The 13455-nt window shown below is 38.1% G+C and overlaps 1 protein-coding gene across 2 annotated transcripts; it reads right to left on the reverse strand.

Moving 5' to 3' along the window:
- Positions 1-246: 246 nt before the first annotated feature.
- LOC104790253 (protein DETOXIFICATION 2) lies at positions 247-4049 on the reverse strand. 2 transcript variants are annotated; one of them, XM_087458115.1, is made up of 7 exons: positions 3497-4049; positions 2754-3298; positions 2580-2666; positions 2448-2504; positions 1919-2363; positions 1749-1838; positions 247-507 (listed from the first exon to the last, which is right to left on the reverse strand). In XM_087458115.1, exons 1-6 carry the CDS (start codon positions 3740-3742, stop codon positions 1788-1790), a joined length of 1431 nt encoding a protein of 476 aa, XP_087314241.1. In that variant the 5' UTR covers positions 3743-4049; the 3' UTR covers positions 247-507; positions 1749-1787. The 2 variants fall into 2 exon arrangements, with proteins under 2 accessions (XP_087314241.1, XP_010514285.1); XM_010515983.3 differs by lacking the exon at positions 247-507 and adding an exon at positions 1553-1597 and having other exon boundaries at positions 3497-3901.
- Between the last annotated feature and the right edge of the window lie 9406 nt (positions 4050-13455).

A 13455-nucleotide genomic window follows, 5' to 3' on the forward strand; every position in this document is an offset into this window, starting at 1 on the left:
ATAAAGTAATCTGCTTCAGGCTAAACTCTTTAAAATTTCTTTTAATTCAGTTATTTATTTAAATATATGAACCGATCCAAATCAAGAAACAAGCTAAACTGAACTCGAATCTAAAATATATAATGGATCCTAGAATTCTTTAATCGAACTATGCAAGTAGAACTGACCCAAACCAAATCGAATACTTTAACGTATGTGCTCGTGGGATTATTCGTGAATCTGCTTATTATAATGGTATGCGATGTAAGTAACTCGATCCGATAAATTGATCAACAATTATAATGAAAAAAAATCAAATATATTTAATAATGATCATATAACATACCATAAAAAGAAAAGAAAAAAAAACTGGGTATTAATTATTAAAGATCATTACCTGTGAACTCACCAGCAATATGAATATCCCTAACGAGTGGTCAAAAGACAATTTGGTTAAGAAAAATCTTAAAGGTAATGGACGTCGTGGTCAGTAGCAGTCGTCCAATATCATCATTTTGGAATATATTACTACAAAAGAGAACATTGAAAATAAACAAAATTACTTGGGAATCAAGTTCCGAATATCAATGAATAAAAAACAAAGGCAACTGTCAAAAAAACTTGGGAATCAAGTTCCAATCATCAGAGATTAAAAAAAGACAAAACTGTTGTAACAAAAACATTTTTTTCATATTAACTAGACGGTGACAAACGTGCCGCCAAAGTGGATAAATGAGCAAGGTAGCAAATTCGTTTTGACTTGGTTGAAAACATTTGGTACTAAAGCTTACTAGCTAGTGGTTGGCAAATCCAATATATTACAGTATTGTATAAAACTAGATATACACTATACTGATTAGAAATAACAATACAAGTGCTCTGCACACAATGACTATTCCCAATATAGCCAGCCTTTTGTTCTGTATCCAAATTAGTTTTTGACCCATCATGGGACGAATCAAACCAAGTTTCTAACCGACGAAAGGATTTCTAACGACGCAGTGTTTTTGGGTGAAGAAGCGTGCTGCACCTTTGTTCAACATTTTTTTTTCTTCGAATGAAAGTCAAACTTTATTAACATTTTACGTGACCTTTTAATTTAAACCATAAGAAGAAAACAGAGCATTTCGAGCGAATCAGAGCATGTTTTAGTTTAAATGCGCGATCCAAACCAAAGAATCCGCCCATCCTTTGAGTTATAAGAGAATATAACCGAACTGTTCTATCTAATTATTTGTATGGACAAGAGACTTGGGGGACCTAGAAAAATATTTTACCGAAGTAAAAAAATAACGAAAAAATTAATAATTTAGAAAAGCTAAAAACCTAAAAATATATTTTGTTTTATTTAAAAGAACCACAGATTAGGTTCAATATTTTTAGGAGAAGCAAACAAAAAAAGCTAAAATACATAAGAGAAGTATAGTCAAAACACAAAATAGTAGAAAATATAATCTTTAAGGGGTCAACTGACCCCCGTTAAGTCTTACTAGGTCCGCCCCATTTTTCGTTTAGTATGAGGTTTTATTCACTTGCAACTATTACATCGTCTCTCTCTAAATGGATTAAGAAATAGAGGACCCATGACCGTCTTTTAGCATTGGCAATTGGAATATCTCTGTTCCATTTACTACAAGACATTACTTTATAAAACTTGGAATATATACTTTTACAAAAAATTAGTAACACATGAGATATAACATTAACAAATTGTTGCAACCTTTTTTTTGAGAGTGTATGCTGTAAAAGAACTGAGCAATAAGACTTACAAATATTTTGAGATATCTCATCAGAAACACCCTTTTTCTTTAAGCCAATCCATTTTCAGTTGAGATTATTCTCTTCCTTGCCTTCTCAGCCTGCAAATCACAGCATTAGCCAGAATATAGAAGTGTAACAAAAATACTGAAATGGCTAATCTTCTATTCGAAGCTCTAACCTGTTTCTTCCAGTTCATGGAAGCTGTCACGATAGCCAATATAATGGCTTGCACAGCGGATCCTACCACAACACCACACCACAGTCCTTTTCCATTCCACTCACGACTGAAACCTAAGTAAACTCCAACCGGAGCTCCTACTAGATAATAAGCCACCACGTTGATCAAAGCTCCAATGTGTTGCCAGCCACTTCCCCTAGCAACCCCATTGAGAATTGCAGTGAAACCGTCGAGAATGAAGGAGAGACATAGCAAAGGAGATATGTCCGCCACATAGTCAACCACTTCTTCGCTGTTGCTAAATGCGTAGCCTACAATGTTTCGGCATGTAAAGAGAAGTGTGCTAAAGATTGCTGACTCTACTAGCCAGAGACAAAGCCCTGCCATTACTGAAACCCTAGCAACTTGAGGATTACCAGCTCCCAGTTTGTTTGACACTCGTGTACTGCAAGGAACCAATTAAATGACTAATGTTGAGAAGGATACTGTTGAAGAGATGTTTTGCTTTGAGATATGAGATCATGTTTACCTCACAGCTGCCGCGATCCCAGCAGGAATCACATAGTGCAAAGTTCCTGTTGTAAGACTGACATGAAAGAAACATGTTAAATTCAATTTGGTTTCGAGAACACATTGGGTAAAAGAAGCAAATGATACTCACCAAATCGAAAGAACAGAGGTCTCGAGTTTTGGGTTTGGGAGAAGACCTGAGCTGAGTATGAGCAGCTCAAACAGCCACCATTCTAGGCTTTTTAAAGAAGAATGCGAGCGGTATAAGAGAAAGCATTGATGTGTGTAACTTGACCAACAAGGATCTTGAAAATGATTTACTTACCAAATTAATCCTGCTGAAGGGACTCCATATTGGAAATACTGTTCGATACAAGACACAAAATCTTCGGACACAAATCCGCGAGTCTCCTCGCAAGATCTGGAGAATCTCACGTAACATGCAACTACCACAACGTAAAACCAGAAAGAAACACTAATTGCCATGGCAGCTCCATTGCTTCCAAAACCAAATACGAAAACCAAAGTCCAGATACCCAGGATGTGGAACAAAAGGGTGGCTACGGCAGAGTAGAGCAGAGGAAGAACCAACCCTTGTGCCAGAAGAAACCGAGTCAGTGGTAAGACAACAGCGTGGGCGAACAAAGCCGGTATGAGCCAAAAGGCATAGGAGCCAGCCACTCTAGCGATGTCAGGGTCTTGTCCGAGAGAGATCAAGAGCTTTTCGATGTAAATCCAGAGAATGGATATGAGGAAACAAATTGGCATGTTGGAAACAATTGAAGAGTATGTGTAGGTTCCGATTTTTTCGTATTGCTTGGCTCCATAAGCTTGGCCACAAAGAGTTTCTAGTGCACCAACTAATCCATACTGAACAAAAAAATTAAAGTGTTTTCAATACTTGAGAGAGAGAGAGAGAGAGAGAGAGAGAGAGAGAGAGAGATAGAGAGAGAGAGAGAGAGAGAGAGATAGAGAGAGAGAGAGAGAGATAGAGAGAGAGAGAGAGAGAGAGAGAGAGTTGATTGGATTCTTGAATTGGAAGAGGTAAGAGAGTCATAGAATAATTACCATAATACTAAAACCGGTGACGTTTGTGAAGGAGGTTGCAAGAGCGACGCCGGAGAGCTGGAGCTCGCCGTAGTGACCAGCGACCATGACTGAGACGACAGGCAACAAGTACTGAGCAATGGTCACGGTGGCCATAGGAGCGGCCAAGCGGCTCACTTTCTTCAGCTCGACAGTGACTTGACTACTTTGCCATGTGGCCTTGCAAGAAACTATATGCTCCTCTCTCAGAAGAAGTGACTCTTCCATTGTCGTCTTCTTAATTCTAGAAGGACTTGCCTTTGATTTTAGATCATATTCAAGAAACCAATATGATTAAAGTCAATGCAGACTTTTTTTTTGTTTTGTATACTGTGGGAACAGAATATTGAATTTACACGACTCTTGCACGACCACGTCAACCATTACGGACTGCTAGAGTTGCCCAACACCGCCCTATATTCAAAGCAAAGCCCCCACACCACTGGCCATCACTGTCCCGTAACACTCCTCCTGCTGTAGCAAGGCCAGGATTACCATGTGAGGCACCATCTGTATTCAATTTCATCCAACCAACAGCTAGTTTCTTCCAATATATTAATTCTTGATGGTACATGTTTGCTTTTTTTTTTTGTTTACAATGTTAGTTATTAATTTACATGTTTGTTTTATATATAGAAATTATACTATATTAGACAATTTTTTTTTTATTTTGCTTTTCCCCAAACAATTATTGTTATTACCTTTTCAACTCCAAGTGACAATCAATATTAAATGTACATTGTTTTTTTTATCTTTCTCTCAATATTAAAGTATATTTTAAGTTATCAATCACGTTTTGATAAAAATATATTTTTGATTAAAAATGAACATCCAACATAACATCTATACTAAATAAAAGTAGGAGTTATAAGTTTCTTAAGCTGTCCTAGGATTTTAAACAACCAATAGAAGTTAGTCATCTCAGTAATTAATATTTTTACAAATTTCTAGAATTTTAAATATTCAGACTTTTTAAATAACCAATCGGGATAAGACATCTCAATATTTAACATTTTTAAAATTATGTAAAATTTTAATAGCCCTTTTATAAATAATTATGTAAAATGTCAATAGCCCCTCAAAAATTTTAGACAACAGCTGAGAACCATTATAAATAAAACTAATATGCTTCCAACTACGAATGAGCATGACGGTTGATTTATCAGGCATCCAAATTTAAAATTTTAAAAGTTGAAAATATTATAATTATTTATATTAATAAAATTTGGAGCTATAAACCCCTTAAGGCTTCCACATAGGATTTTAAACAATATATCAGGATTCGACATGTTACTGATTAACATTTTTTAAATTTACAGAATTATCTAAATTAACATTTTTAAAACGACCAATGATCTTGGTCTTGGAGTTTGATGAGTTAACAAGTTATTTGGTAGTCTAAAAAAGGTTTTAAATGATTATTCAGTGGAAGAATGTGAAAAAGCTGACAAGAAAGAAGAAGAACAAGAATATAACGAAGAATCGGACGGTAAAAGTAATAATGACAATTATGATGAAAAATTGAAAAATGAAAATGACGAGAAAGAATATGAAGAGTAAGAATACAGTGGAAAAAAATATGAAGACACAGATGGTGGCGATCAGTTAAATATGATAAAACAAGATAAATTGATTTTAAAAATGTTTCGTTTGTCTGGTTGTCAAAGAAATGATTTAGTATATGCAAAGTCACCAGTTCGAATATTCAATATGCCTCGCTTAGACGTCCAGTTAAATCTATGATTCTTTTGTTCAGATTTGATTTATTAGCACAACTGATTTTTATATTTTTTTTAATAGTAATTTAAAGTTTACTATAAGATAACGTTTCATAACTCTAATTAACCATATATAATTTTCATCAAAATATATCAAATAAACCCACACTACGGGTAGGTTCAAAACTTAGTATAGTATAAGATACAAAGAAGAAACATATATTGATTGAAAAATTTATTGCATATGTTAATAGACTTTTTATTATTGTTAATCGTCAGTTAATTCTTAATTATATTTTTGTACTTTCAGGTTGTAAACAACTATAATGGCCATTTAGAAACTTGCATAATATCTCGTTACTCATACCAATTGGAAAACGAAATGCTTGCTTTTTGGATCCAATCACTAACTAATACGAAAAATACAAAAAAAAATTTATCTTTGGAAACTTTAATGGTCAACGTGTTTTCAAAGACATCTATATATACATTTTTGAAGTACATTTTGGGTTTTACCCTTTTAATTATACTAAATTACAAAGTTAATCCCTTGATATATTGACAAAATAACAAAATCTTAACATGTAACATTATAATAACAAGTTGATGGAGACAGAAGGGGCAACTAGGGTTTTGGCGATCAAAGACCAGGATGCGACTATGGAGGATATTGTGGGGAAGGATCGACCTTCGGGAGATCCCCCGGATATCATACGGACGTGGGTGAAGCAAGTCCAAGGGAGTAATGCCGGCGGGATGCCAGTGCCGGAGGAAGTGATGGACGATGCTTTTGTGCGGGAGAGGCTGTCGCTGGCGTACCTTAATGGAGAGGATGGGGAACCAGTTGTCACGATTGGAGCGGAGGTCTTGGAAGCTATGAATGGACTATGGAAGAAGTGTATGATAGTTTGAGTATTAGGGAGAACAATTTCCCTTGTGGCTCTCAACCGGCGTTTGAGGAAAGTTTGGAAACCGCAAGGTGGGATGTATGTTATGGATCTCCCGAGACAGTTTTTCATGGTTCGGTTTGATATTGAGGAGGACTATATGGTTGCTTTAACCGGGGGACCGTGGCGGATGTTTGGGAGTACCCTTATGGCATGGCACGGCACCGGTGTGGGTGCGGGTCTCAAACTTTCCGGTTAATTTTTACCATAAGGCGATCCTTTTGGGTATTACTGAAGGGTTGGGTAAGCCGTTGAAAGTCGATTTAACAACATTAAAGTTTGAACGGGCGAGGTTTGCTCGGATCTGTGTGGAGGTAAATCTTAAAAAGCCCCTCAAGAGCACTATTATGGTGAATGGGGAGAGATATGTGGTGTCCTAAGAAGGCTTACCTAACATTTGTGTCCGATGTGGTATGTGCGACCATTTAGCTCATCGGTGTCCGCATGGACATAATGAGCGGGATATAATTCCAGTACAACCGGTGATTCCTGTCCTTCGTCAAACGAATGGAGTTTCTCAGGCAGAGGACGATTTTACTCCGGTACGACAGCGGGGACGGCTCGCAGGGTCTACCGGACCAAAAGCTGGGCCAAAGGATAGCTTCGCGGCGAAAGGTCCGGCGAGGGATACGGGCCGTAATCTCCGCAAACAGAGGCAAGAAGTGAATCAAGTGAATATTCAAACTGGTAACAGTTTTGGAATGTTAAACTTGGATATGTAAGTGAGGAGATTCGGGATGGAGGAAATATTCCTGGTGCAAACAAGAAAAATGAACAACCCTTGATTGGGCAAAGAAATGAAAAGAGTGGAGTGCGGCAGAAGGCAATGGTTTTGGGGCCTAGGGCTGTTTTGAAGAGTAACGGGCCGGAGAATGTTATTTTTGGGTCTGGGCCTGTGTCGACAAAAAATGGGATGTCGGTTGGATCTCAAATGCAGAAAGGAGGAAAGAGTAGAGTTGGTGATGGACAAAGTAAGAGGCCACAACAGAATCGAAATATTAAGCCTGGTAGGGGGGATAGTGTTCGGCCCAGTTAGAGGGGAGGTCGAGCTTACTGCTAGTGGAAAGAGATTGCGAGTTGAGAAGGACAGAGTAGGGAGAGGGGGGGGTTGCTTCGTTAATGGAGAACCTCGAATCGACCCAACTGTAGTCGGTGTCTCGAGTCGTGAGGAGTCTGGTTCCGTCAGAATGGAGGAAGCGCAAACGAATGTGCCGGATGATTCGCTGGGTGTGCTCGATGAACCTTCGGCTGTAAGGTTGGGCTCGTCTACGACCTGACGGTTGTCCCCAGTTATTCTAATCGTGATAAGTTTCCTGATGATTAATTGTCTATTGTGGAATTGTCGGGGGGCAAATAAACCTCAATTTCGACGTTCAGTTCATTATCTGCTCAAGAAGCATCACACTGATGTGTTGACAGTTTTCGAAACACATGCTGGTGGTGAGAGGGCGGATCAGATTTGTCAAGGTCTAGGTTTTGAGAATAATTTTAAAGTTGATGCAATCGGGCATAGTGGTGGCCTTTGGTTGCTATGGCGCTCAGGAATTGGAGATGTGGAAGTAATTCAGTCTGGGGACCAGTTTATTCACGCGGTGGTGGTTAATGGTGTTGAGAGGTTGAATCTTATAGTGGTGTATGCTGTGCCTTCTGCAGCACGTCGGAGCGGATTATGGAATCAGTTAAAAGAGGTGGTGACTGGGTTAAGGGGACCTATGGTGATGGGTGGTGATTTCAACACCATTGTTCGCTTGGATGAAAGGACGGGAGGGAATGGTCAACTGTCATCGGATTTACTAGCATTTGGTGATTGGATTAACGACCTTTCCCTCATTGATATGGGATTTTAGGGTAGTCAATATACTTGGCGGCGAGGAAGGGTAGAGACTCATTTTGTTGCCAAGCGACTTGATCGTGTATTTTGTTGTCCACAGACTTGTTTGCAGTGGCAGGAAGCTATTGTCAAACATCTCCCTTTCTTAGCTTCGGATCATGCTCCTTTGTTTGTTCAGTTGACGCCGGATATTATTGGTAATGCTCGCCGTAGACCATTTAGATTTGAGGCTGCATGGTTGAGTCATCCTGGATTTAAGGATCTATTGACGACCTCTTGGAATAGAGATTTGAACACCAGTGATGCCTTGTTTTCGCTGTAGAAAGTGTTGAAGAAGTGGAATCGAAAGGTATTTGGTGAGTTTAAGGCTCAGAAGGAAAAATTATTACAAGAGATTGTGGAGGTTCAGCTACGTCTTGACCAGAATCAGACTGACGTGTTGCTGCAGAAGGAGTCGACACTAGCCAAGGAGTTTATGTCGTGTTGGAACAGGAGGAGATGATATGGTTTCAAAAGTCCAGGGAAAAGTGGATAGTCCATGGGGATAGGAACACTACCCATTTTCACACTTCGACTATAATATGGAGGCGAAAAAATAGAATTGAAATGCTGAAGGATGAAGCGGGTAGTTGGATCCAAAATGGACCAGAATTGAGAAAAACATGTTGTTGAGTACTTCCAACGGTTTTATTCTTTGGAGGGTGTGGATCAGTCGAGTATGCGATTGTCGCAGGATGGGTTTGTGCAATTGTCACAAGAAGATCATGTTGTCCTTGCTAAATCGTTCTCAGGATCAGAAGTAGAATAAGCTCTTCGTAGCATGGGGAAGTTCAAGGCCCCTGGACCAGATGGATTCCAACCTGTGTTCTATCAGGATTGCTGGGATGTTGTTGGTGAATCGGTCCTTTAGTTTGTACTTGAGATTTTTGCTACAGGGGAGTTACCGGATGGGGCTAATGATGCCATTGTTGTGTTTATTCCCAAGTTGGGGAAACCGGAGAAGATCACTTAATTTAGGCCTATTAGTTTGTGTAATGTCTTATTTAAGATCATTACAAAAACTATGGTTGGTAGGTTGAAGAATGTTATGACGAAGTTGTGTGGACCTACACAGTCAAGTTTCATCCCAGGGCGTCTAAGTACAGATAACATTGTTATTGTGCAGGAAGTCGTACATTCTATGCGACATAAGAAGGGAGTCCGAGGCTGGATGCTTTTAAATTTAGATTTGGAGAAGGCATATGATAGAATCCGTTGGGATTTTTTAGAGGACACATTACATGCGGCTCGTCTATCAGATCAATGGGTTGGCTGGATAATGAGGTGTGTGACGAGTCCTTCTATGACCGTGTTGTGGAATGGGGAGAAAACTGAGCCGTTTACACCGCAGAGAGGGCTTAGGCAGGGTGATCCATTGTACCCCTATCTCTTTGTCTTGTGTATGGAATGTCTTTGTCATTTGATTGAGGGAGAGATTGAGAGCAAAGCCTGGAAACCAATTAGTCTTTCTAAAGGGGGCCCAAAGCTATCTCATATCTGCTTCGCAGATGATCTAATTCTGTTTGCAGAGGCCTCTATAGCTCATGCTTTAGTGATAAGGAGTGTTTTGGAGAAATTCTGTCTAGCATCTGGTCAGAAAGTGAGTTTGGAGAAGTCCAAATTTTTTTTCTCTGATAATGTTTCTCGGGAGCTGGGAAAGGAAATAAGTGATGAAAGCGGTATTGGATCTACTCGGGAACTTGGTAAATATCTTGGGATGCCATTTTGCAGAAACGGATTAACAAAGATACTTTTGGGGATGTGTTGGAGAGGGTGTCGTCTCGGCTTGCAGGATGGAAGGGTCGAACTTTAACTATGGCAGGAAGACTTACACTAACTAAATCGGTGTTGGCTTCGATACCTGTCCATTCGATGAGTATAATTAAGTTGCCGGTTCACACGTTGAATAGGTTGGACAAGGTGTCCCGAGATTTCCTATGGGGTAGCACGGCAGACCAGAGGAAAATCCATTTGGTTGCTTGGGAGTCGGTTTGCTCACCTAAAGCGAAGGGAGGCCTTGGTATTCGAAGAGCATGGGATATGAATAAGGCTTTAATCGCTAAGGTTGGGTGGAGATTACTCTTGGAACATGATAGTTTATGGGCGAGATTACTGCGTAGTAAATACAAAGTTGGAGATGCTCGAGATCAGTCTTGGAGCAAAGTCAAATCAAATTGGTCCTCTACATGGAGGGGCATTGGTATGGGGTTGCGGGAGGTGGTCTTTAAAGGTTTAGGATGGGTCCTTGGTGATGGTGGGAGCATCAAGTTTTGGATAGATAAATGGTTGTTGAATGAGGCTTTGGTAGATACAACTATAGTTGATGTGCTTGTTATAGATAAACAGTTGACAGTTTGGGATCTCTGGCGTGTTGGGACGGGCTGGGATTCTTCTCGAATATTGCCGTATTTGACAGAACACCGATGGTTAGAGCTTGCCGCAATGGTGTTAGACAACTGGACGGGAGCTAGACATCGATTGTCTTGGAGTGCAACACCGAATGGGCGATTTACGGTGCGATCAGCTTACTCTTTGCTATCGCAGGAGGCTTTGCGAATCCAAAATATAAGTGCCTTCTATACTCGTATTTTGAGAGTGGTGATTCCAGAGAAGGTACAGGTTTTTCTTTGGCTTCTGTCTAAACAAGTGATTCTGACTAATCAGGAAAGGCATCGACGAAATTTGTGTGGAACTAATGTTTGTGAGGTTTGCCATGGAGGGGTAGAGTCGATCCTTCATGTTTTGCATGATTGCCCGACAATGGCTGGGCTTTGGCATCGTCTCATCCTGATCAGAAGAAGGTGAAGTTTCTTTGAGAGTTCTCTCCTTGTTTGGTTATATGATAATTTGGCAAGGGATAATGATGAAGTTGCGGACTACTCGTGGTCAACTATGTTTGCCTTGGCTGTATGGTGGGTTGGAAGTGGAGGTGTGGGAATGTCCTTGGGGATACGAGATTTTGGAGAGATCGAGTTCAATATATCAAGGACCTTACTAAGGAGGTCATCTCAGCGAGTGTGGTACAGAATACTGGACATCATGGTCCTCCAAGGGTTGAGCGGTTGGTTAAGTGGTCGTGTCCAGAGGCGGGGTGGTATAAGCTGAATACAAATGGGGCTTCTAGGGGTAACCCGGAACTGGCTATAGCGGGGGTGTCATACGGAATGATTATGGAGAGTGGTGTGGAGGGTTTGCAGTAAATATTGGGAGATGCTCCACACCATTAGCAGAACTTTGGGGGGGGGGGTGTACTATGGACTCTACCTAGCTTGGTATCGAGGGGTTAGGAAGTTGGAGGTGGAAGTGGATTCGGAGTTGGTAGTGGGGTTTCTAAAAAATGGGATAGAGGATTCTCATCCTCCCTCTTTCCTGGCACGGCTGTGCCATGGCTTTTTATCGAAGGACTGGTTAGTCATTGTGTCGCATGTGTATCGGGAGGTTAACCATCTTGCTGATGGGTTGACAACTTATGCATTTTCATTACCGTTAGGCTTTCATTCTTTGAATTCGGTTCCTTTTGTGCTTGAATCGGTGTTAAGAGAGGATTTGTTGGGCCCTCCGGATAATAATTTACCCATATTTTATATTTTTGGAAACATATTGATTAACATTATTGAGCAATTAATTATTTCTATATTATATAATTTAGAGTTTTAATTGTAATTGGAAATTTCTAGATAATACTCTCAGGCTCATAAACACAATAGCATTTTATTAGCATATTCCATAGTTAATTTCTAACTTCTACGTAACTATCTCCAAAACTGTATATTTGAAAATATTTTAGAAGATTTCATTTGCCCTTCAAATTTTATTCTACTCACTATCTAAAAAAACCTAACCTCAAAACTCTACATATACTCTTCATTCACAGCACCTCCTAAATCACTAACTGGAGCACATTTTTTCGAAAGAAAGAAAAATTTAAAAGCAAACAACTAATGTAGTTTTGAAAGAGATGTCTCCGAATTTTTGACATGCAACATATTTTTCTTATAATAAAGGTACGTACGTTTACTTTATATAGTGGTGAATTGTATATGTAAATAATTAATGATTTGTTGTGAAGCCCCTTTACATCGAAAAATACTTAGGTGAACCAATCGCCTCCTTCTTCTCAACCAATTAAAATCTTCTATACATTATCTTATTTTAAAAATAAATTAAAATTAAATTAAAAAGCAAAACCAATTAAAGAAACAAATTCTGTATACTTTTAATTTAGGAAATTTAAATATGGCTTGATTTAGATTTTACAACTAGAACAAAATAATATGTCGGTTTGGGTTTACAAATAAATTGTTTAGGGTTTAAATTTTACAATCAAAACGAAATTCTGTCGGTTTGGGTTTACAAATAATTTTTTTAGGGTTTAGATTATATAATTAAAACGAAATTATACGTCGGTTTGGGTTTACAAATGAGGTGGTTAGAGTTTAGATTTTATAATTAGAACGAAATTATATGTCGGTTTGGGTTTACAAATGAGATGGTTAGGGTTTAGATTTTACAATTAGAACGAAATTATATGTCGGTTTGGGTTTACAAATGACATTACTATTATACCCTTCAGTTGACCACTAAATATCCACCGGGTCGGGACGCGGATCCTGTATGACCCGAAAACAGAAGAAATAAAATCGCGGATCTGTTTGTAATCCGGGTTAATACTATCCGGATCGTGTATTTGGTTTGATTTAAGAAAAATTATTCACAAAACCAAACAGAGGTATTATCCCTATAAATAAGGAAACGGGTATCCGAGTATTTAATGGCTTCAGTAATATCAAATATTAACTACTACCATACTTAATCCCTATAATTATTACGAATATTAATAATAATGAGAAGTCTTTAATACTTATGGATTGTGACTTTGTTGCTTCCAAAATAATCAATAAATTAAATACGAAATTGTATATATATGTAAACTTATTTGATTTGTTTTTATATTGTGAGATATTTACGGAAACAACAAATCAACTTAATACAATTAAATAAAAACAAATCATCATTTAGTTTAGATTTTTCAATATTTTCTTAACGAAATTATAGTAATTAATTATGATTAGTATAGACGGAAATAATATAAAAAACGCAGAAATTATATATATTTAAAGTTGTAAAGTAATTTACAGCAAATGTGTACTGTATATCCCACATCGACTAAATATTTTGGAATATGGTTCATAATCACTATAAATATATAACTAATATGTTTTGAGTACAAATGAGCACGAAACTTGATTTATCAGGTATCCAAATTTAACAGTTTAATTTGGTTATATATTTGAGCATATTTAAATTTTTAGAAAGTAAAAATATTATAATATATTTACGTTTTTTTTAAAAGTTTAAGAGATTATAAATATTTAAAATTTTAGAGAATGTTTAAATTATTATAAA

The sequence above is a fragment of the Camelina sativa genome, chromosome 1 (assembly GCF_030686135.1).
Source record: "Camelina sativa cultivar CO46 ecotype springtype chromosome 1, ASM3068613v1".
NCBI classification, from domain to species: Eukaryota; Viridiplantae; Streptophyta; class Magnoliopsida; order Brassicales; family Brassicaceae; genus Camelina; species Camelina sativa.